The sequence below is a fragment of the Alosa sapidissima genome, chromosome 9 (assembly GCF_018492685.1).
Source record: "Alosa sapidissima isolate fAloSap1 chromosome 9, fAloSap1.pri, whole genome shotgun sequence".
In the NCBI taxonomy this organism is placed as follows: domain Eukaryota; kingdom Metazoa; phylum Chordata; class Actinopteri; order Clupeiformes; family Clupeidae; genus Alosa; species Alosa sapidissima.
This window is the reverse complement of record NC_055965.1, coordinates 28,845,963-28,872,085: the sequence shown is the minus strand read 5'-3', so window position 1 is coordinate 28,872,085 and position 26,123 is coordinate 28,845,963. Positions and strand designations below refer to the sequence as shown.

Sequence of the window (26,123 nt, the reverse complement as noted above, 5' to 3'; positions counted from 1 at the left end):
TGACCGCCGCGCAGCGAAGCGGCGGTCATATAGGTTTAGTCAGATTTTTTTTTTTTTTTTCTTTTTCTTTTTTTTTTTTTTTTTTCTTTTTCGCATGCCCAAATTTCCGTCAATGATTCCCGGGACACTGAAAGACCGGGGTACACGAAACTTGGTGGACATGTAACCCCACATGGATAGCATGGAACCATCGTTTTTCGTTTTGATCTGTAGCCCCCCCGCTGAATTGGACCCCCCGAAAGGAGGGTAGGGCAGACACAGTTTTCTGTGAATATCTCGAAAACCGTAGGGTTTAGGAGGACCATTTTTTTTTGTAAGTTGATCTCAAGGGGCCATGTCAACCCATTCCATAACCACTCATTTCATGTATAGCGCCACCTAGTTAAACACAAAAAAGTAAAAATGAGGTGGTGTAATTGAAGGTATCTGTGACCTAACATAGTCAAAACTGCACGAAATTGGAAGTGTAGGATCATTATGACACCCTTTGAATGCACGCCAAGTTTTGTGGAATTCCGTTAATGGGGGGCCACACAATAAATTAATTTATGTTACTATACACCAACTGGCCTGTAGGTGGCCGGAGACAGTTTTCTGTGAATATCTCGAGAACCGTAGGGCCTAGGAGGTCCACCTTTTTTTTGTATGTTGGTCTTAAGGGGGCATGTCAACCCATCCCATTACCACTTATTTCATGTATAGCGCCACCTAGTTAAAAATTAAAAAGCAAAAAATTAGGTGTTTTCATCTCAATATCTCTGGCTGACAAGGTCAAAACTGCACGAAATTAAAAGTGTAAGATCATTATGACACCCTCTGAATGCATGCCAAGTTTTGTGTACTTTCGTTCATGGGGGGCCTTACAATAAATTAATTTATGTGTACATTTAGTGACGTACACCAACAAGGATTCCCGGGACACTGAAAGACCGGGGTACACAAAACTTGGTGGGCATGTACCCCCACATGGATAGCATGGAACCGTCATTTTTCGTTTTCATCTGCAGCCCCCCCGCTGGACTGGACCCCCCGAAAGGAGGGTAGGGCAGACACAGTTCTCTGTGAATCTTTTATGGTATGTTGGTCTCAAGGGCCCACATCAACCTGGCTCATAATCACTCATTTGCGATGTGCTTTGATTCCAGCTTGGTAGTTGTAGTCTGTGAAATTAAAAAGCACGTGTGTGTGAAGTATCCAAACAATGACACCTTCATTTCATTATGGCTGCTTTAGCAACACACCTTAAGCTACTGTGTAGTGGGTCCCATTTAGAAGTGGCTACTTCATTCGCGCTTTCCTTGACTCATGGAACTGCGTGAATGTTATTACAACTTTTCGCCACGATATGGCAGTTTAAGTCCGCTTGATACTGTAAGTCGTAAGCCATTGGTTTCCAAAGGAGATTTTATTTGTGTCGCCAGCATAGCCTATTGACAATTTATGTTGTAAATAGGCCTACCTTATAATCCTACCTGTAGCTTAGGGAAGCTAACAGCTTTCTATTAGGATCTAGTTTGTTAGTTACAGTTTTGTCATAACTCCCTAATGCATTTTTGCATTTAGAATAGCCAGAGCGTGTATATCTCAATCTGAAAATTAAACAATATCGGGTGCCTATGGACTAGGCTGGGTGAACCCAGCCTGATCTGCCCGCTATTTATTTTTTGATTTCTTAAAAGATTGAGCTTGGTCTGATGAAAGCCAGACTAGCCATGGACCTCAGTTACACAATGCAAGGGAACATGAATCAGCCTATATTTGCACGAACAATAACGGACAAAAGCTCTTCAACTTTGGCCCGTTAAAATGTGTATGAACAGTCTAGCGACGCATTTCATCAAGGCCCATTTGGACATGTCAGTTATTTGCACCACTGGTTAGATGTAAAACAGCATTTCGTTTCAGACTACTGTTACTTAATTTGTGCATTAACAATAACGTTTCAGACTACTGTTACTTAATTTGTGCATTGACAATAAAGTATTACATGAACTAAAGATGACTAAAATCTTATGTAGAAGAAGAAATATTCACAAAAAATCCATCCATCCAAAAATGACCTTTGTTTTTGATAGCTGTTGAAAACGGCATGGAACTGACAGAGATGTTTTTGTTTATAAATACATAAAAAATAAATAAATAAATAAATAACATTATGCTGATACCTTTTGCTTTTCCCAAATACAATGTAGCCTACAGGTGTAAGTGACCTTTCATCAATCCAGTTGCAATGGATGAACTGTGATGACCTGCCCTACTTGTGATTGTTTAGAGATTTTAAAGGTTTTATAACAATGCTACATCTTCTTTGGCTATTCTACAATCTATTCACCTTTTCAGCACAAGTAGGCTACTTTCTGTGCAGCCGCACACACACACACTCAGGCATGCCAAACAAGCATACACAAAAGTTTCAAGAGTGGGGGATGGAGTAAAAGATGGAGACAAATTGAAGTGTGATTTATTTTTGCGGAATGGATGTACAGGACTGAGCGGCGGTCATATTTTGTACCGCTATGCGGTACATCTAGTTTACTTAAATTTAAGGAAGATAATGATGTTAGGGATATTGGTTTAGCTGCTTTGACTACGGGGTTGAAGAAGGCTTGTGGGGAGAGTGAAATGGCGAAGGTATTGAGGGATGGAAGTTTGCTGGTTAAATGTAAGGACAACGGGCAAAGGGATAAAGTAGGCTAATGAAAGCGCAGTCTATCTGTCAGAAAGAAATAGCGGAAGTGAGAAAGTTTGCTGAGCGTGGAGCAAGAGGAGTCATTTCAGGAGTAGCACTTGGTGAAAATTTGGAGGATATTAAAAAGAACATTAAAGGAGGGACAGTTTTGGGGATTAAAAGATTGATGGCAAAGCGAGATGGGGGTAAAGTTGAGAGTACGTCGCTGCTTCTGGAGTTTAGAGAGCAAAGGCTGCCGGAAAGGGTTATGGTAGGATTTATGAGTTTTTATGTGCGTGAATACGTACCCCCTCCAATCAGATGCTTTAAGTGTCAGCGGTATGGTCATGTAGCTACTATTTGCAAGGGTAGTCTGAGATGTGGTGAGTGTGGAGGTAATCATGAGTATGGCCAGTGCGGGGATGGGGTGATGAGGAAGTGTTGTAATTGTGGTGGGGACCATACAGCCACGTATGGTGGTTGTCCAGTGAGAAAAAAGGCTGTGGCTGTGCAGCAGGTTAAAGCAAATAAAAACCTCTCTTATGCCGAAGCTGTTAAAGAAGTGGATAAGGAGAAAAGGCAAAGTGAAACCATGATTAATTCAGAGAGTTTAGTGCTATTTATAGCATATGTAATAAATTGTACTGAGCAGGCTAAAAACAGAACAGAGAAAATTAGAATTATAGTGAAAGCTGCAGCAAAATTATTAAACCTCACTAATTTATCTTGGGAAAAGGTCTATGCTGATCTGAATAGGTTGGTCGAACCCCCAGAGATAGTAGTTTCATCACCATTGATAAGTCAACCTTAGTGATCCTACAATGGAATGCTAGAAGTCTTATAGCTAATGGTCAGGAATTTAAAGGTTTCCTCCAAGATTTAAATGATAAACCAGATGTGATTTGTGTTCAGAAATCCTGGCTAAAGAGTTCACTAGATTTTGTTATTAAGGGTTACATTAGTATCAGGAGAGGGTGGGGGGTAATGGTGGAGGGTGTGTTACTTTTGTTAAGAGGGGACAATATAGAGAGATAATGAGAGGAGTTGATCTGGAATATATAGGTATTGAGGTATGGACTAAACAAGGGAATGTGAGTGTGGTAAATTTTTATAATCCATGTAACCAGATTGAGTTAGAGCATTTAGAAGAGATTTGGGAGGGTTTGGGTGCAAAGGTCATTTGCTGTGGGGATTTTAATGCCCACAGTTCACTTTGGGGAGATACAAATGACATAAATGGCAGTGTAGTTGAGAAGTTTTTAGATGAAAAAGAACTTGTGTGTTTGAATGATGGTTCATGTACGAGAGTGGATGTAGCAAGATGAAATGAGTCTGCTATAGACCTCACAATAGTGTCTCAAACTTTAGCAGGCAGATGTAGTTGGGAGGTGTTAAATGAGAGTACTTTGGGTAGTGACCATTATCCTGTAGTTGTTCAGTTTGAGATTGAGCTATTAAGAGAGCAGGTGATAAGAAGTGGGAGATGGATTTTAAGGGAAGCAGATTGGGAAACGGTCCTGTGCGATCAGTTTCATTTTGCGTATTTGAACAATGATACAGTATAACAAAACACCCCGAAAATGGGTTTTCTCATTGTTGAATATGAACTGACCGGAAACCTTTTCAGGCAACAGTGAGAGTAGTTTAGTGGAAATTGGAGATAGTGTCAGTGTTGAATCTATGTGTTACTTATAGTGCAGGGCGATATGTAGCAAAAAAAGGTGTTTGGAACATTTCATATATGAATATATAGATTTTTGAAAATTATGTTTTTTCACTTCTTCAGACCCTATAGTTTGCAAAACTACCTGTTTCCAATTTTTCCCCGGACTGCACAGGTCCAAAATCCAAAATGGAAATGGCCAGTCACAGTTCACACACACAAAGGTGGCAGTAGCAGTAAATCATTTTGGCAAAACCCCACATATCTACACATGTCACACAGATGCTTGCCCTTCGCAGGGTACCAGACATCAACAAAGACAGTCTCATTATCATGGGCACTGGAGAACGTCGGCAAAAGATACATCTCAGCCTAGAAATCTTGACACACCCTAGCGGCAGCAAATGTAATTTGCAGCCAGGGTAGTCTAGCAACTCTCTGTTGACTTGTTAGGTGGAAAAACCAAACTTCGGTCAGGCCAATCACATCGTGTATAGAGTCGGTGGACCTACAGTATCGGGTATCCTATTGTATCCTATCCTATCAAGAAATTGAAAGTCAACCGTTTGTCCCGCCATTTACCTTTTATCCCGTGGGAAAGGAAAGGTTTCTGTTTCAAGTCAATCAAGTCATGATGATGTCATTAACACACTTTGTAGGCTTGTAGCTGGATGTGAGAAATTTGTGTCAGCTCCTCAAAACATGGTTTTCAAACAGCTAAAGCCCTTCAGTGGAACATGTTTAAAACAACTCAACTCAACTATATATTATTTTTCCGCATATATTGTCCGCCATCTTGAATTTTGGCACTGAAAATTAAGAAAAAAATTGGAAACAGGTTGTTTTGTATTCAATGGGGTCCTAGCAAGTATAAAATCACCAGTTGCAAAAATCTATATGAACCGTTCCTAAAATTACATGATTCCCCTACAGTAACTATTTAGTTACAAACAGCATAATTAGGGCTGCTGAGATATCCATTCCCAAGTCAAAATCAGGTAGTAAAGGAAAGATTGTACCCTGGTGGTCTGAGGAATGTAGTAAGACTGTCAGGGACCGTAATAACGCTTTTAGAACTTTTTTTGGAAATTTGATTAAATACAAACAGTGTCAAGCTGTATTGAGGCGCACAGTTAAAAGTGCAAAAAGGGAGTGTTGGAAAAGGTTCTGCGATTCAATTGAAAAAACAACTCCAATTCAAAGTGTATGGAACATGATCAAGAAGATGAGAGGGAATGGGAGGGAATTTGTGTATCCAGTAATGACTAATGATCAAAGAGTTATGACAAATAGTAAAGATAAAGCACAGGCCATAGTGAAGGCATTGGTAAAGGTGCATAGCTCAGAGAACCTTAATCATGAGGAGAAAAAGGGAAGAGGTATGACAGTTAAAAAATACAGATGTGTTTTATTTGAGGAGACAGGAGATGGGGAAAATTTAAATGCTCATTTTAACCTACAAGAACTTAATAGCAGGGGCGTCACTAGACCTTATTCACTGGGGCACGTGCCTTAGTAAAAGTCTCCAGTGCCCCAGTAAAATTCTAGCGCTGCTCTCGATGGAAATGGCATTCATGAGCGCATCTCCGTGCGTGCTTTAGTCATGACTCGAGCCTGTCACTTACCAGCCAATAAAAAAAACAAGGAAAAAAGAAAAGGGGCCATAATAGCCAATCAGGAAATAGCACGTCTGTAGCTGGGTAAGATTGAACGCAACAACCAATGAAAATCGTTCACATGATTCTTCCGAGTATTTCGTCCACTGGAGCTCGTCATATCACTTTGAGCACAGAGTAAGTCGTCCCCTGTTTTAATGTTACAGCAAATTCACAACTTGTTTGACAGAAAAAATGACAAGTTGATCGCTGTTATAGTAGGTTGCCCACATAATTAGCAACTGTTTTTCAATGCCTCGTAGCCTAAATTTAGCAACAGTTTACCAGCTTGTGCTCTCTCCCTCACACACACACTCACACCATGTGTAGGCTGCATGCACACATGCGGACAATTAATAATGATTTATACGTATACTGGAGAGAGAGTCCTGTAAAAGTAGCCTATACTGTTTGTGAAGCTGTCCTACTGTAAAACTAAACATAGCCTTCTGATAAACTATTCAGAGATGGACATCAGACAATTCTTCCTGAACAGAGGCAGAGGGAAAGGAACAGTGAGGAGAGATGAGGACGAGGGAGGTATGATAATTGCCCACATTAAAGGTAACATTTATGCTGGTAATAGCCAGTGCTGTGATTTGATCAATGGTTTAATGGCAAACTTAAATAAGTTTGCTGCATTTGTAAATGTTGCCTATAATAATCTACACAGAATCAGACTCTGATTATGTGTAGATTATTAGGCTACATTTGCAAATTATCACCAACAGTATGAAGGCTTTAGTAGGCTATTTAAGCTAGAAAGAACTGCAGTATTGCCAGGATGACTACATGACCCTTGCCTGGGAGGGAAGTATATCTCAATATTGACTAAAAATAAGCTTCCCTTGTGTAGGAAAGCCTATTAAATTCATGCAGTGAGTATACAGTAGGACTACTTATGCCTACATGTATGTGTTTGGATGTTGCTGCAGTGGCTGCTACAACAATTGAGGGAGAGAGTGCTGGAGGAGAAGGAGGAGGAGAAGAAGGTCGAAAAGAAGAAGAGAGGGGAGAAAGAGCACAGGCTGGGCAGTCCAGTACCAGGCAGGAGGAGGAGGAGGAGGAGAGAGACATGCAAGAAATGAATGAGGACATGATGGGGGCTAGACAAAAAATCCATTTATTTCATATTGTGCGCATTTAAATGTTTTTTTTTTTTTTATGTATTGGGAGTTGGGGGCCTGTGCCCCAGCAAAGCTCTAGGTCTAGAATCGCCCCTGCTTAATAGGGCATTAAAGAAAGTTGGAAGGTCTACCCCAGGGAGGGATATGATCTGTTATGTCATGCTAGAGAATTTGACTGATAAGGGGAAGGAGTTGGTGTTGAGTTTATTTAATAGGGTGTGGTCAGAGGGAGTCATCCCAGCAGAATGGAAGCAGTCTGTTATCATTCCTATTCGGAAGCCTGGGAAAGATGCAAAGTGCCCAAGTAATTACAGACCTATAGCATTAACTTAAAATAATGGAAAGAATGGTGAATGATAGACTGGTTTACTGGTTAGAAACAAGAAACCTTTTACATAGCTATCAGAGTGGTTTTAGGAAAGGAAGGGGGACTATGGATCCAATAGTTGCTTTGGAAGATTCAATAAGGAAAGCCCAGGTTAATAAGGAGACAGTTTTTGGCCATATTTTTTGATGTTGAAAAGGCCTATGACATGGTATGGAGGGAAGGTCTTCTTATTAAGCTGAGGCAAATGGGAATCAGGGGAAGAATGTTCCAGTGGATTAGTAACTTTTTATCTGGTAGGCGAATTATAGTTAAAATTAATGATATACTGTAGTAATGAATATGTAGTTGAGAGTGGTGTCCCTCAAGGTAGTATTATCAGTCCAGTATTATTTTTGATTATGATTAATTATGTTTTTAAAAGTATAGAGAGATCAGTTAATGTTGCATTGTTTGCAGATGATGGGGCTATGTGGAAGAGAGGTAGAAATGTTAACTTTATTGTGAATAAGATGCAACAGTCAGTGGACGCTGTCCAAAGATGGGCACTTGAATGGGGATTTAGAATTTCCATAGATAAGACTAAGACAGCATTTTTTACTAGGAGAAATATTCCCCAAGGTTTAAAACTGAAGATATCTGGTACAGATTGATAGTATATTTTTACTACCATATTTCTCTTCAGACTCAATCAGGACGATGCAAGATCAGGATCCAGACTTTATTCTTTTCAATGAGGGGCCAGTGGCCCCCAATGGAGAGAAGTACATGTTCGTTTCACGCCATAATGGATTTCACCAGATTCTCAGTATTCTCTGACTTCTCAGTATTCTCTGACTTCTCTGACTATACAGAAACAGTCTACCATATTTAAAGTTACACACATAGAGAAGGAGTGACCTCTAGGTCCAACCCAGTTTGAATATGCAATAGAAAGGGAGGATGAGAATTAGACCTTCATCAGGTCTGGCCAGCTTCTATTGTCTTTTAATTAAAACTACCCCCTTTCCTGGGAAGTCCTTCAGAGGCTTGGACACATGCTGTTCTACAAACATTAACATTTCACACCTGGTGATAGGCAAAAGGCATCTAGACAGGCTTTCATTGAATTCTAATCATTCAAGGATAAACAATGGATACACTGCATACAGACCAAAGACACACACAGGGTACACATGGTTACAAAAATCACAGATGACCATAAGAAGTACGCAGTATGTACATTTACAGAAATGAGGCTGATTCACAACACTTTCAAGATCTAGAAAGAGTTGATTGGTTCTAGAAAGAGTTGAGGCTAACCTGGTCTGTGCATATCCAAGAAGATGATAGAGAAATGTAATGAAGTGTTAAATGTGATGCGATGCTTGCGTGGAGTGGATTGGGGTGCAAATAGGCCAGCCTTGAGAACTATTTACATCAGCCTCATTAGGTCTGTATTTGACTATGGGTGTGTAGCTTACAGATCTGCAGCTAAGTCCCACTTAATGAAGCTAGATGTAATTCAACATAAAGCTTTGAGGTTATGCTGTGGTGCTATAAAGACTACCCCAGTTAATGCAATTCAGGTTGAGCCTCTGCATATTAGGAGGGATCAGTTAACACTGGTTTATTGGGCTAATCTTAGAGGGCAAAAGGAAGATCATATAAGTCAAGCCTCTTTAATCCACTGTCAAGAGAGAGATAAGTCTCAAAATCAAAGCTTTGGGTGGATTATATGTCAGAAGACAAGTGAATTGGGTCTTCATCTGCTTAATGTGTGTCCATCAGTGTCTTATCCAACAGTTCCATTGTGGATACTGAGAAACCCTGTAATTGACTTAGACCTTTTAGAATTAAAATTGAGTGAAGAAATTAACAATTAAATGTTTCAGATTCTGTATCTGCAATGATGAGCATCCAAAGTGCTATGTCTCAGTCCAGGCAGGATATTGTTTTAGAAATTGTACAGATAAGTAGATTGTTAAATTCTGATATAAATGTAAGTTTTCTATGGGTACCAGCGCATTTAGGAGTAAAGGGAAATTAATTAGCTGATAAGAACACTAAGAAGGCATGCAAATCTCTTGAGGTCACCATGGATATAAATCATAGTAAATCTGGAATTAAAACCACAGTCAAATCAAAATCTGAGGGAAAATGGCAAAGTGATTGGGATAATGCTAGCAGTGGTAGGAAATACAGTATCCAGAGGTTTGTGGGCAGTGCAAGACCAACTACTAGATCTACTCATGAAGAAAATATTATCTCAAGAATGAGGTTTGGGCATACTGGTTTGGCTAGTACTTTATTTCTTTTAAAAAAGCATGCTGATGGAAAGTGTAGCGTATGTGATGCCGCTGAGACTGTAGAGCATGTTGTAGAAAAATTTAATACCTTTAACCAGGAGAGACAGCAACTCATTCAAGAGTTGGAGATAGAGAGTGAGCCGAGTAGAAACAATTCTTCAGAAAAACTCCGGTGAAGTTGTTTTAGAGCTTTGTTTCACTTCTTGGAAGAAACTGGTCTGATTGGAAGAATATAGAGTAGCCTAATTGCTTTTCTTTCTTTATTGATTTTTTTAGCTATTATTAAGATTTAAATATATCTAGACTCACACTCGGTAGGTGGCGGTAATGCTTCCAAAAGTAGTTTGCCAACCGCCATTAAAAAGGAAAAAAATAACTGGGTAAGAACAGTAGACGGGCTCTGGTAAGTTTTAAATCGCGCGAGGAAGGTTGCATCTGACGTCTCCAAAATGTCTCACAGCATGTAACGCAGGGAAGTTTTGCTTCTCATCGAAAACGTGACAACATAGGATGTGGTAAGACTGACCGTTGTTGTTTCTTCTCGTAGTTCAAATAATGCAAAGGCTGGCTGCACTGTACTACTTTATGTAGCAAAACTGCAATTGTCCGAGTAGCAAAACTGTAGTTATGTTTTTGTCGTAGGTCACGTTCGATCAATATACTCGCTCGTTATTCGCCCTAGACCATGGGGGTATTCCATCAACCTCGCTAAAGGCCAAACCTGGCTTATTTCGATAAGTTTTGCTAATTTTAGTGAGAATTCCGTTCCATTAATGAGGTTAACGTGAATCCCAGCTTGGTAACCATGGGAATTTATGCCACAGAACTAACCTCCGTATCAGGTTAACTTTCAAGCTAAATTAAGACCGCTGTCTGTCCCGCTATCCGGCAAAAGATTCTTTGGACGCCGCCATTGGCCGAATACCGGCGCCCATTGACTTACATTGAACACATGTAAACAAAACGTTTTATGTGTTCAATTACTTTTTTGTGCTCAAATTATGTGCTCAAACTAACGCCGCTGACTTATGACAACAACCATTCCACTTTGATACGAAACTACATTTTTGTACAACATCCATCCAGCAAAAATTACAGAATTTGGATTAAGTAATGTGGCGAAATATCGATATTAAGAAAATTGCCGCTGCGTGACGCCGAGTTAATGGCATTTCCCCTTGTCCATGAGTCACGTATAAACAGGTCACGCCGGTGGCCGTTATCCCTCACATGTCAGAGTAATGACATTCAAAAACGTACCTTTATATTAAATTACAATTTATAAAGGAACGAAATGTCAAAAGAATTAAGCAATATGTTTTCTGGATGACACGAATATTAGTATGGAAAAACAAGATTTTTACCGTAATGTCAAGTGAAATTACATATGTTGTGGCGCTATTGCGCGACACGGCCAGCAGATGACAACATTGCACTACACTACAGCAACCAGGCACCAGCAATAAACCTAGACACTCGAGATTTTAGGGCCGTTGTCAGCTACAACGCAGCATCTGAAAATCTGAATTGTGAAGTAGACCTACTCCATAGTCACGTGTGCCTGTTCATTCATTCCATGTCAATAGAACAAACCAAATTAGAATAGGCTAGTAATGCAATACTACATACAATACATATGTATATATATATATATGCATGGAAATACTGTGTGTGTGTGTGTGTGTGTGCATACACACACACACACACACACACAGAGAGAGAGAGAGAGAGAGAGAGAGCAATACAGAACAGGTCGTCGGTTTTACTGGAAAAATGAATTTTCATCATATTTCTATACGAGATAGAGAAAAATATAGAGTGTATGACATGTTCAGCAAGTTGTGGGCTATTTAACAAAAAAGACTGAATTGGAATATCTTTAACCTTTCAAAAGTTATGATAAATTAAGTGATAAGTGTAAAAAAATGCAGGAAACGGGATTTAGAATGTTGACCGAATTCACATTCTCTTTCTCACCAAAAACATAAAAGTATGCATAAAAACTAATAATGAAGTCAGACACAATGGTTTAGATTTATTTGGTCCATAAGAATAAACCATTTATTTGTATATAAGCAAATGCTACAGTCAACAATAATGATATATAAAAGAAAAACATGTACCTTACCAGTAATACAGGAAGTAAGTATACTATATATTTATTGAAGATCAATTCTGAATAGAGACATAGAATACATTTGATTTAACAGATACAACTTCCTTATATAAATTGGTGTAATATGTGATATACATCTATATATATCTTATACCCACATACACAGCACATTGTCTTCAGGATCTTCTCCAACACACATCCTCTACATACTTACAGCACACTGCCCCCACCTACCCACACACACACACTACACACACACACACACAGTCACTGCTCCACTCCCCTCCCGCCCACACACACATCTGCACTGTCATCACTCACATACATTACATACAGTACTCTGCTTGCAATAGTAAGTCCCTGACCCTGACCCCCCCCCCCCCCCCCAACACACACACTTACATCATCACTGTCATCACTTCACATACATACAGCACACTGCTTGCTACAGTAAGCCTCCTCTACATACTTGCTGCACACTGCCCCCCCCCCCCCACATACACAGCACATTATTTCATCAGGAAGCTTCTCCAACACACATCCCCAACATACTTACAGCACACTGCCCCCCCCCCCCCCCCCCCCCCACAAAATACACAGCACATTGTCTCATGAGGAAGCTTCTCCAACACACATATTGCACACTACCCTCTCCCCACATACACAGCACACTATCCCATCTCCCCTGTCATCCCCCCAACACACACACCAAGACCCCTGGCAGTTGGGTTAGCCCCTTGAGCCGTGGATCTGCCCAAGGTTTCTTCCTTGGTAAGGGAGTTTTTCCTTGCCCCTGTTGCTCTTGGGTGCTCCTTGTTGGTGCCCCCCACCCAATCCCAATCCTCCCCCACCTTTTTTATGCAGCCCTTGCCACTTAATCTACTAAACCCTCTTCTACTGCACGTTTTACCCCCCCCCCCCCCCCATTAATGCACAAATAGGTTGACACCAGACATAATTTCACTGCATTTCTTACTTCCAGTAACTATATGCATGTGACAATAAACTTCCTTGTATCCTTGTATCCTTGTACATCTATAAAATGTATTATTTATGAAAAGCTAGGAATACAATCAACTTCAACATCACTCAAAAATCAATGTGTCTAAACATTTGAAAGTGGATTACATAGAACAAGCCTGTTGAGAATAAACACATACACACCTATACACACAAACTCACACACACACACACACAGAGGAGGATAGGGAAAGGTGGGGAACCTGAAGGTTAAACACAGAAGACCTATGACTCATAACGAAACGCATCCCCTTCTGTAGAATGCCAAATCTGACAGCAATTTTGTTTACCAAAAAAGCAGTCACCTACCGCTAAACTCCAGGCCATACAAGCTACTTTAGTGTTATTATGCTGTACAGGAATATGTACTTGATGAAAAGACGACAGAGTAGTAGTTGGAGCAGCTGAAGGCGAGGCTTAAATTTTGACGGAAATGCCTGCCAGCTGTTGTGATAGATTTTCGCCAAAGTCTTTCTGGCTGTAGCTACCAAACCTAGGTTCAACACCAGATTCTGCATTGCCAAACTTGAAATAATAAGAAACTACTGAAACAGCAATGTCAATGGAGAAAAAGTGTACACAATATGTATTTCTCATTTGGTCAACGCTCCCTGATCCCTTCAGAGACTTGGTTCCCCAGTAGCAATGGATATTAGGGAGGGAAGTGAAGTCCCATGTCAATGATCAATCCCAGAAAACTGTGAAACTCTTCTGGGGTCTCTTCGTCCCATGCCCCTGCACTGTGTTTGCATACGACGGCCTACTAAGCACAACCTCCCACCCGTTCCGGTTGGTAAAACCACATATGCCTGGGACAACAACATAAAAATCAACATAACAAGTCTATTTCACAGTGTTTTAGTGGCAGTCTACACCACCCTACGCACGCCACCTAAATCTATACCTTCTTCCTCCATCCTCACATGGTCTTCAACATTGTGAGTGCAAGCTCATCAGCAGTCAGCTACCTCTTCAGGCCTGCAAGGAGGTCTGTGTAGGTCTTGTCATCCTCCATCTGAAACAACAATAAAATCATACAAATGTAATACATTTATTCATTTAAAAAATAAAATCACAAAACTACAGATGTGTGCGTGTGTGCACATACATACACAAGAAGAGGTAGCCTAAACTATTGAAGCATTTTGAGTAACTCAAAAATATTTAGAAGTATGAAAAGTCATTTTATTACACATGGGTTTAGCTACCCTAAATCTGATTGCCTGGCTGGCATTAAGATAAGGCCAGATTACATTTCACCTAGTAACTAACTGCTTAAATGCAATAATGACATTTCTGACATAATATGTGATTTCACATCATGTTTTCTATAAAACTACATATTGAGAAGAGTATAATATCAAGTCATGCCATCTTCGAAAATGTTGAGACAAGCACGTCTGATGTTTGTCATTTAGAAGTTAGCAAGGTAAAACAGTTCACTACAAACTGCCTAGCGAGGTAACAACCCGAGGAGAGGCAATACGTTAATTAGCACTACATTTCTGACAGAATCCGTGATTTCACATCTTGTTTTCTACAACTACATATTGAGAGGAGTAAAAATATCGCTCAACTTATTTCATGTAAGAGAACGCAACTTAGAAACGCGGCGCCCATTGATTTATTCAGCTTTGGTATGCTATACTGACTTGCCAATATAATGCTTACCTAACAAGCAAATTGGTACTAGAAAACAAACTTACTTACAGGTTATATACTAACAGGTTTTTAAATGAAATTGTCAAATGAAAATAACTGATATCAAAAGCAAACGAGAATACTGTAAGCAGTTCAGAGTAATGCAGCTAGCTAAAGTTACATGACGATGCACTTAGCCCCCGCTATGCCATAATGTTGACGCTGATGAGAAAGCATATTACTGTCAAATAACATGATTTTATGACTACAAATTAAGATTAACCATAACTAGAAACGATGTAAAATATATATTACCTCAGTTTATCCAGCTGTGTGGTTTCCAGTCGAGGTAAACTCCAACGAAGTGCAGGTGGCATCTGGTGGTCCATGTTAAAATGTACGACTGAAGTGAAAAGTTTTTTTCACGACTCATCTTCAAGTATCCAAAACATTTCGCGCCATAAACCCCTTAACCAATCATATCAAATTGAAGCTTATGTTGTCAGCATTACGGGGAAGATTTCAGAAATAAAATCAGTCATTGGACAGCTGAGATATTAGATGATTGGTCATCGTTAAAATTTTAAAACGAAATTAGAACGGTCGGGCTTGTAAGGGTTAAGTGGCAAGGGCTGCATAAGAAAGGTGGGGGAGGATTGGGGGGGGGGGGGGGGGGGGGGCACCAACAAGGAGCACCCAAGAGCAAAAAAACATGTACACTGAAGACAATGAGGCCTTGACTGGAGCTAAGAATGATTTGTATATCAAATCTATCATGACTAGATTTACCCCATCCAGCAGGTCTCAGGTCAGCTCTTTGCCTCTGATGAAAATTTAGGCCAATCGGCATAGTTTTGTAAAAGCATTCAGTATTAGTGCTGGGCGGTATGACCAAAAATGTATATCACGGTATTTTTCAAAATTCTTACGGTTTCACGGTATATGACGGTATTTTCCATGCATAATCAGATGTTCACAGCATTTTCTACAGGTTGAGAGAGGAATTGCTGCAGTAAATTGACTAAGGATGGTCTATTTTACTGTCATGAAGTAGAATAACTCCACATTAGTGGTAATGCAGTTTTGCATGGCCCCAGAAAATGATGCTGTTTACAAAGAGCCACTCATGATTCTAATGAAGAATCTAATCAGAATGCAAAGACAATTGCAGTCAAAATACAGAACTTTTACTGTGCAAATTTCACAAACACCTTGTATAAAACCAATACCAAAAGTAGTGCAACTTGCAATAATGATACTTTTTTGAAAATTATACAATTTAAAATAAAACCTCTCTGTTAAAGAGGCCTATCAGAAACATGCCTTATTGTTATTGTATGGTTTACATGACGTTAGTGGTAGGCTAATGTTAACTTCATGTGGATGTGTTAGCCTGCGTGTGGGCTTCGGTTCGGTTCGCTAGGCAAAACATTAACAAAAAAGTTTGTTTTGGTGCACTGATGACAGTCAGGATCATTTCTAACTAGCCAGCTAGTATTGCTCAGTGCATGCCTATAACATGCTTTACTTGCTACCGGGATAATTTCAGCGAATATTCTGAAGGTGAGATGAATGATAAGATCATTAAACTTCACTGTGTTCGGCGGGTTGCTAACTAACGACATCACCTACTAGCCAGCTAGTTACAGCTGTTGAACAATCTCAATAGAATTTTCGTGATGGTAAATCCCTTTCAATGCAGTATCCCTTAACGTTTTTCCTTAACTAAAGAAACAATTTATTCACAAGGTATTCTGTGCAACACCCAACAAACCCCTTACCTAAGGAGAAATGAATAAGCCTTAAGGGTCATACTTCAGGGGAAAAACTTAAGGTGTTTTGTGTTTACTCTCACTATGCCTCGCAGTGGCACCATGCGTGCGTGTGAAAAAAGTCCCGTCTGAAACTGTCGCGCGGCGCAGCGTTCCAAACGTTGTGTGATCAAATACACCGGTATGGCGGTATATAAAAAATTCATATCATAACGAAAATATACACCGGTATACGGTGTGAACCGGTATACCGCCCAGCACTACTCAGTATTACAATGTAACAACTATAGCCTATGTAGGTACCCACAAATACATAATGCAAGTACAATGATAGTACAGTACCTGATAGTACTGTACATGTTGTTACACAGGTTGTACCACTGTACCTAATTAGGTAGGTACACTGTAACAGCGACACATTAAAATAAAGTGTTGCCGATGAATTTCCCCAGTAGTGGACAATAAAGACTTCTATTCTAGCCTACACGTCACATGTAGCCTACTAGAAGTGATGTTTCAGCTAGAAGTGATGGTTCATAAATTAACCCTCCAACTTTGCTGATGCACAGAACAGGTGTGCTGAGCTTTGTTTTTGGCTCTTCAAAGTGTTGTAAGTAAGGTGGTGTAAGTAGCCTACAGTATAGGCAGGTGGTGAGACAGGTCAAGAAATATGGTGCAGTGAAACAGTACTATACAGTTGATTTTCAGAAGGTGGTTAAGAGTATAAATTAAATATACATATTGTGCACTGTATTACCTTATAAGAGCAGAATAAATATAGCTATGAATAACAATGTCAGTTGATATTATTTTAAATGTTGGTGACACTACATTAATAAGGAGAATAGCAATAATAAACAATAATGTGAATGCAATAGCAATGGGCAATAAATGGAAATCAACAAATACTATAACATACAAACAATGACTCAGAACAGCCTAAGTGCATGGTGAACAAATATGTCCCATGCAAAAACACAGAAAGCAGACAAGGATTTTGTTTTTATAACACATGTAATAAGCAATGAACATTTGAAGATGTATTGTTTTGTTCTTCTAACATCAATAGTAGTTGTGCAGAGGTTGTAAAATAATGATAAATACATGCTGCCTGTCACATTATGAATATATACCCTGTCTTGTCTTGCACATCAGAAGCAGCAGCACTATGGTATTACATCGTTCACCGTGAGGGAGACTGAGCTGCCAATCTCTCTTAACTGGTCCTGCATCATATCTGTTCTGCTCTGCACAAACCAAAAAGAGTTTCCGCTAGAAAAAAATGGTGCCGGTCACTTAGGTTTCGTTTTCCGGACATTTTGATGATATGCCGGTCAAATATCCTATTATCGCTTCTTAATTAGTCAAATTGAGGAAAACTGGAGACAGGCTATGTAGCTTAAAGAATGACATAATCAGGCTGTATAGAATGCAACATGTTCATTAGCCTAACTTAAACATGCCTAACAAGATCTAGCCAGTATCTTTTCATGGACAGCAAGAGTCCGCTTCGTTTGTTGTTTTAAAAAGGCGTTGTTTGTTGCTGCTACCCACGTTATCTCCAGTGGTGACTGTTTAACTTACACAGATGCGCACACACAATAATGAGCGCTCACACCACTACCCCCTAATGCTATGCCTCTTTATTTTATAACAATAAATTAAGAAATATTTCCTATTCTGGGGAAATGTTTAGTTTCTTTTTCTTTCGGCCGAGGTTCAATGATACCGTTTAATTGTGCCAGAAATTATCCGTGGACCAGTAATCGCCTCGTCGAGGAGGCCCTAACCCTGCAGATCATAGACAGAGAACGCATAGGCCTACTGTATGCTTTGGGTAAAGAACACTTTGCGTGTCCAGTGTACACAGAGAATGAGTGTCTTGTAGCGGCCGCACCCCCCGCAACTCCACTTCCAATGTCACTGATTCCGACAGATACGCCCGACACTTCTGCTTTTTATCTGGTGGTGGAGTTGACCGGACATCTGAGGCTTCAGACGTTACCAATTTATCATCATCCATCGCGTCTGGCCTCTGAAAAAACTTTTAGTTTGCCTGGGCCTGGCCATGTTTGAACCGCCTCACTCATTTGTTCGTTGTTTAACATGGACGTTTTAAGCGTGCGCTTCCTATTTGAAATGCAGCATAGGCTATGCGTGTTTAATAGCTTACTTTTCAAACGGTAGAGCCTGTTCATTTAAAAACATAGCTAGAGGACGTATAATATAGGCTTACATATTAAGGCTTATTCTCAAATTCAGATTGCGTTAGGGGACGGGATTATTAGCCAATTTCAATCGGACAATTTGACCGGAGAGATTTAATTTTGTCGGACATTTCATTTTTTTTCCGGCCAATGTCCGGTAATTACTGGACAACGGAAACCCTGGCACAAACATAAGCAGGGTCTGATTTAGCGTGGCAGAGTGCTGATTGACAATAACATGGTTCCCTGCAGTGTTTGGTGGATTCCCATTGATGTTTGTGCGTTCTGTTTGACTGTACATTTTATGTGTGGCATCTCATTCCTCAGTTGTCTAACATGTTTTCTGACGGCCACTGATTGCATTAGCAGCTGAAAGACCAACTTGTAACAATGTCCCAATTGTGGATACACCCATTAACAGTCCTTGCAACCAATGACATCCGGATCAACTACAAACTTTTGATTGATTTTCAACAATGAACAATTAGTTCTGTGTAATATGTTCAGCTCTCTCCCCCATCTTAATAAGTCAACATTATATGATATGACCCTATTTTTACATTATAGCCTACATATGTTATAGCCTAACCCTTATCTATAGGTGACTGATGAGATTCATGTTAGCATATATTCATTGGCGACACAATTAATATTGGAACTATTTCACTGTCGCAAACCCAGACGTGTTTGGTAGCCTAGGCTACGTAGTCATAGGGTTAGCCTATGTTCTTACTGTTGTTATTATCTGTAGGACATATTGTCTGTGGAACACAATTGTAGGCTAGGCCTATATTTGATTTTCAGTAAGCTTATATATCAATGATAAAGCTTCTTTACTTTTTTGGTGTAATTATTTAGTTTTTTTTTTATCTATGTAGGCTATTTCTTTAATGTTACATTATTATTTTGTTAATACATGGAATAAATCACCACAAACACACGCGACTGTAGCCTATGGGCTTCTTCTGTAGCCTACCCGCCTTGCGCAGCGTGGCTAACAACGCCCCTAAAAACAAGTGTAACCGTCGGCTCCTCGAGGCTTACAGCGGGGAAAATAAGTATTGAACACGTCAACATTTTTTTCAGTAAGTATACTTCCAGTGAGGCTATTTGCATGGAATTTTCACCAGACATTAGTATTAACTTAGGTAATCCACACATATAAAAAAAAACAAGTAGAGTTATGAGCAAAAAAGTGGAATGGCACAGGGAAAAAGTATTGAACACGCTAAGAAAAAGCAGTGCACAAAGGCAAGGAATGGCCAGGAACGAGCTGGAATCTATACACAGTTAGAGAGTAATTATTCCTCATATCTGTGCAAATTAATATAAGATGGATTAGTACATATTAATGAGCTATAAAAAGTTTTTTCATTACCAAGGTGTCACACAAGAAACATTTCATAATGGGTAAAAGCAAAGAGCTCTTCCAAGACCTTTGCAACATTATTGTTGCAAAACATATCAGTGGAACTGGTTACAGATGCATTTCAAAACTTAAGAATCATCCAATAAGCGGTATTGGAGCCATTATCTGCAAGTGGAAGGAACATCACTGCATCATCAATCGGCCATGCACAGGATCTCCTCACAAGATTTCTGACCAGGAAGTCAGAAGGATAGTCAGAAGTGTAGCCTAAGAGCCAAGGACCACTTGGAGAAAGCTCCAGAAAGACTTGGAGGCAGCAGGTTCAATTGTTACAGAGAAAATCATAGGTAATGCACTCCACCGCCATGGCCTCTATGCACGCTCACCCCGCATGACTCCATTACTGAAGAAAAACATGTCGAAACTCGTTGAAAGTTTGCTATACAACATTTGGATAAGCCTATTAAATACTGAGAGAATGTATTCTGGTCAGGCGAAAGAAAATGTTAACTTTTAGGATGTCATACTACACACCATATTTGGAGGAGAAATGGCACTGTGCATCACCCTAAAAATACCATACTAACAGTGAGGTTTGGAGGTGGGGGCATCAAGGTGTGGGGCTGTTTTTCATCTCATAGTACTGGCAGACTTCACACAGTTTCACAGAGCGATTTTTCCTGGGAGAATCTTGCCATCCACCAGGACGATGAGTATGAGACGTGGCTAGACCTTGCAGCAGGACAATGATCTAAAGCATTCAGCAAAGGAAACTCTCAATTGGTTTCAGAGAAAGGAAATCAAGGCCCTGACTTTAATCCAATTGAACAATTTTGGAAGTTACCTAAAGATCAGGATTTACAAGTGGGACCCCTGGAATCTTCAATATTAAAAGACTATCTGTTTAAAAGAATGGGCCAAAATCACACCTGAATACTGCAACTGATTAGTTTAGTCATACAGGACATGCGTTGAAGCTCTCATTACAAATAATGGGTTTTCCACAAAGTATTTAGGAAATTTCAGTAAGCGTGTTCAACACTTTTTACCTGTGGCATTCCACTTTTTTAATCATAACTCTACTTATGGACATTAATGTTTGGATTTTTTAATATGTGTGGATAATGTCTGGAGAAAATTTCATGTGAATAGCCACACTGGAAGTATACTTACTGAAAAAAATGTTGACGTGTTCAATACTTATTTTCCCCGCTGTATTACTTAAACGAAGTTACAGCAGCTATTAGGCCCGAGGTGCAGTGAAATGGCGCCATCTGGTGGTCATACAATTCACCCGCTATTAGACCCGAAATGCAGGAGAAGTGGGTATTCAACCACGCCATCCTTCGGGTCGCAGTGACACGTAGGCGTACTTTATGTGCTGTGTCATGCTGCCATCTAGTGGTTGTGGAATATTTAACACCCATGATAGTTCTGGGAATAGATGTGCCCTCGAATAAATGTAAATAATAATAAATAAATCCAGACGTTGCAGCACTGTCTATCAATTTAGCTGCTTCCGCAGAATGTTGAATGGGTAAAAGTAACATGCATCTGTTGCTCTTTGCTAGAGTGTCTGGCAGAGACAATTCCATTGTGCTCTTGTGAGAACTCTGGATTTCCAGGGTAAATCAAACTCGCAATTGATTTTAAACCATTAGCATTGTTGTTTTAAATGTATGCTTTCATTGTCCAATTTCTGTAGGCAATCTATTTTTTTCTCTCGATGTTAAATTTGATGACTTTCGATGAAAATCCTGTAGATGCAGGTGCTTGCCAAATCGAACAGAAATCGTCTAGTATTGTCTTAATTTTACGACATATATCCTCTTTTCGTCAATTTACTGTTTTGGTCTACTGTTCTACCTTGTGCACGAGCAGAGATGAAGCTGACTTAAACCTCGCTTGAATAAACGAGGCCAAGATGCCTCTAACTTGAGTTAATGGAACGGCTTTAGCCCCAAGTGAAAGTCTACGCTAGTTCAAGCCAGGCTATTTCTGTTAAGCGCCGCCTTCATCAGCGAGGTTGATGGAATACCCTCCCAGTGCCAAATGTCTTGCGTGAAACTGACAGTGACGTGCAGTCAGGGGTAGAGTGTGACATAGAGAAGTATAAAATCCAGATAATATAATAAATGCATAAAATCTCAACTGGCAAGTAATACTTAATATGTAAATAACGGTAGAGTATTTGTGCTCTATCTTGGCAATCTAAAACGTGGTCAATCAATGACGAAAAGCTTTTACATTTTGGGGTGTGTCCAGTCCACATTCGGTGTTGTTTTGTTATCAAACGCCAGGCGCTGGACAAACATGTTGTTTTTTATGTTTCTTAAGATATGGAGCACTGTGCCTTCCACGGCACACCTACCTACCCCCCTCCCCCCAACATAGGCGTTTTCGCACACCTGCGTTCACACCAGCGTTTGTTTGTTTTTAGTTACATTGAATTCAGATAGCATTGCTCTGCTGTCCTTCGTATCCCCTCTTTCATCCTCTCCAAACATGTTGTAGACAGGCTCGGACTGGTAATCTGTACAATCGGGCAAATGCCCGGTGGGCCGGTCCACAGGTGACCTCCGGGATTTTTTTTTTTTTTTTAAGTTATTCAGCCTATTTGCGGCCCGCCATGTAGGCCTTCATGACAGGTTCAGTGTGTGTTACGATCGCGCCCCCCTGCCCCACCCCTCAAGTGGATTTGTCCAAGCAGCCGCTTGGTTTGTGGGGAAATATAGCCTAGTACGAGTCCATGCATAGTATCCTAGGCTATATAAGTGCCCTCCGCTGGCTGGTGTTCACATCATCGCAGTTTAACCGTAAACAGCAATCAGAGGTGTCTAGTTTTATTCCATAAATATATTGTTTTTATAGACGTTAGTTGCACGCGCTACCAAGAGCTTCCATTTACTGCACCATGTAGGCTACTGTAGTGCGGTTTGTCTGTCAACATAAAAAAAACTACAGGTAGCCTACAATTTTCGCACAACTTGATGGAAAAGTGTAGCACAGGTTAAAGAAAACCCATTCATGTTTGGACGCAAAAGGAACTTCAAAGTATTTCCCATATAGTAGCCTTTTAGCTCATAACGACAGTGAAAGTGAAACTTGGAAAGTGGAAGTCTCTCCACCGAGTGTTACATTAGATACACAATCAATCGCGAGTCGATGCACGTAAAAAGTAGCAACTGGTAGGTTAGTAACGAAGGTAGTCTAATTTTGCAAAATGTGATGACTGCACACAAACTTGGGCAAAAACGTTTAGTATACACTTGTGGTGATAGCCTACAGTTAATGTGAATTGCGGACTATAGCCTAACCAAAGTAAAGGAGAAGATTTGCACCAAATAAAGCTGTGGTTGTGGTTATTTAAGGTTATAAGGTTATTATATATGATAAAGGTTATTTTTTTACCACACTTTGTTGCTATTTGTAGGTCTTATTTGAATGTGAAAAGTGAACAATATTACTTGTGGTGTTACAGTAATGCATATTTCTCTCTACCCCCCACCTCCTCCCACCCTTTAAGCAATGGCAGTTGCTGGTGTTGTGACTGCTGCCAAAGTTGTTTCTTCTGTTGTGAGCAATGCCTGGTCATTGTACAGCCAACTGCAGACAGCAAAGAGAAACAAGGATAGCTTTGAGAAACTTGCGACAGACGTGAAGGATGTGATAGACGTGCTGCAGACTGTGACAAACCAGGGTGTAGACGAAGGTGTGGTGAAGAAAGGACTAGAGACGTTTGAACATGCTTTGAGGTCCGCCGAGACACTCCTGCAAAAATATGGCCGCAGCAATAAGTTCATGTATTGTGTGAGGGCGGGAAGTTGGCAAAATCGTTTTGAGATGGTGAATACTCAGCTGAGTAAAGCTAAACAGCAACTTACCCTTTGCCTCCTGGTTGAACAAAGAGGGCAACATCAGTCGGATGAGAAGGATGAAGAAGCCAGAGGTAAGCCTGTAGTCATGGTTACAAGATCATCTATCTATTCATCTCTGTGGAATAAGAATTGTAAGTGTGATTGAAGGACATGTTTATATTGATATTTTTTTACCTTGTCCCTCAATGATTACTGCATTGTTTGATTATGCAATTAGATGTAAGACAACTTTATAATCTCTCATTGCATGTTTTGTCCAATTTAGCTCATGCATCTCTACAAAAAGCACTGGGGGATCACAAGAGCAGTATGCAGAAGCGGTTTGAATGCATATGTGAAGGACTTGAACAGAGAGGAAGGAAAACTCTGCTTAACAAGATCTACACACAGCTCTACATCACTGAAGGAGAGAGTGACGAGGTGAATAACGAGCATGAAATTATACAGATGGATAAGCTGTCCCGAAACACACCTGAGACTCCCATCGACTGTAATGACATTTTCAAGGCTTTACCTGGACAAGGCAGACATATCAGGACCGTGATGACCAAGGGCATTGCTGGCATTGGAAAGACGGTGTCCGTGCATAAGTTCATTCTCGACTGGGCAGATGAAAAAGCTAACCAGGAAGTCCACCTACTGCTTTTTCTTCCTTTCAGAGAGCTGAACTTGCTCAAAGATGACGAGTTCACTCTTCACAATCTTCTGCTGAAGTTCCACCCAGAACTGGCAGCACTGAGTGGGATATGTTACCGTAACTTGCAGGTGGTGTTCATCTTTGATGGCATAGATGAAAGTAAACTTCCGTTGAACTTCCAGAGCAACAAACTTGTGGGTGATGTCATGGAGACCGCAACATTGGACATGCTGGTCACCAACCTCATCAAGGGAAACCTGCTCCGTAGCGCCCGTATATGGATGACCTCGCGCCCTGCAGCCGCTGGTCAAATCCCCTCTGAATATGTTGACCGCATCACGGAAGTGCGCGGGTTTGAAAAGCAGCAGAAGGAGGACTACTTCATTAACAGGATTGATGATCAGGATCGAGCTCAGCAAATCTTTAGTCACATTAAGACCAAACGGAGCCTCTACATCATGTGCCACATCCCAGTTTTCTGTTACATTGCAGCAACTGTCCTGCAGGAAATGCTTGGTGAATATGACAGTGCGGAAATCCCCTCAACTCTTACAGAAATGTACATTTACTTTCTGATCATACAGCTGGACAAGAAAAAACAAAAATATGATGGTGTGAAACCAGAGAGAACGAACATCCTGGAGGCAAACCGGGATGCCATCTTAAAATTGGCAGAGTTGGCTTTTAAAAATCTTGAGCAGGGTACAATCCTGTTTGAAGAGGATGACCTGAACGAGTGTGGCATAAACTTGGAAGAAGCGTCTGTGCATTCCGGTTTCTGTACAGAAATTCTGAGGGAAGAACCTAAGTTTGCTTTAAGGAAGTTCTACTGCTTTGTGCATTTGAGCCTTCAGGAGTTCCTGGCTGCTTTATTTGTTTTTGTCTCTTTCATGAATGAGGACATGGCAGCACTGAAATCTTTTCTCAAAGTAAAACCCAAAAAGGTTTTTCTCTACCTCTTGCTGAGGAGAGCTGTAGAAAAATCTCTGCAGAGCAAAAATGGACACTGGGATCTTTTCTTGCGCTTCCTTCTGGGCATCTCGCTCGAGTCCAGTCAGAAACTCCTTGAAGGCCTGCTGACACGCCCATTATCAGAGAACAAGAATGAGAACTCCAAAAGCCTGGAATTAATTACCAAACACTTAAAAGGCGTACATGAAAAAAACATCTCCCCTGATCGATTCATTAACCTCATCAACTGCCTTTCTGAAATGAAGGACCACTCACTGCAGAACGACCTGAGTTTCATCTCCTACGAGGAACGAGCAGAAGCAGAACTTTCACCAGCCCACTGTTCCGCCTTAGCAGACACCCTTCTGAAATCAGAGGACGTCTTGGACGAGTTTGATATTGACAAATACAACACAACAGACGACGGACGCCAGAGACTTGTTCCAGTTGTGAAATGGTGCAGAAAAGCTTGGTAAGTTTGGACTTCCACTGTATGTTTCTAAGTAGTTTCTGTCTTTTTATAGAATGTTAGATGGAATTTCAGAACTACACACTCCTTTATGTATTTCAAAACGTATTTCATTAAGTGCATCTAAGCAATGGAGCAAAACTGTAAATTCCAATTTGATTCTTGAATTTCACTTGCATTTTCAATTAAGGTTGCAAACAGGAAGCAGAATTGTAATTTTGCACAACGCTGCTGTGATGGTGAATTTGAGACCACAAATGAATGAAGACCCAGTCAGGCAATGGTAGCATGATATAAGTGACATCAGTCGTTGTCTATAGCTGATCGAAATTACATA

The 26,123-nt window shown here is 40.3% G+C and overlaps 2 protein-coding genes across 13 annotated transcripts in view; both read left to right on the top strand.

Annotated features, from left to right (window-relative positions):
- LOC121719407 (NACHT, LRR and PYD domains-containing protein 3-like) overlaps positions 1-26,123 on the top strand; it is an 851,137-nt gene that overhangs the window by 751,484 nt on the left and 73,530 nt on the right. The window lies entirely within an intron of this gene.
- The window catches only part of LOC121719397 (NACHT, LRR and PYD domains-containing protein 12-like), a 220,791-nt gene continuing 204,772 nt past the window's right edge, over positions 10,105-26,123 (top strand). For 2 of the 9 annotated variants that reach the window (XM_042104981.1, XM_042104967.1), the window contains exons 1-3: positions 10,106-10,241; positions 23,378-23,800; positions 23,995-24,339. In XM_042104981.1, the coding sequence (XP_041960915.1) occupies positions 23,380-23,800; positions 23,995-24,339 (766 nt within the window). In that variant the 5' untranslated portion in view covers positions 10,106-10,241; positions 23,378-23,379. Of the gene's footprint in view, positions 10,242-23,377; positions 23,801-23,994; positions 25,790-26,123 lie in introns of all 9 variants that reach the window. The other 7 variants (XM_042104977.1, XM_042104976.1, XM_042104966.1 and 4 more) reach the window with 4 other exon arrangements.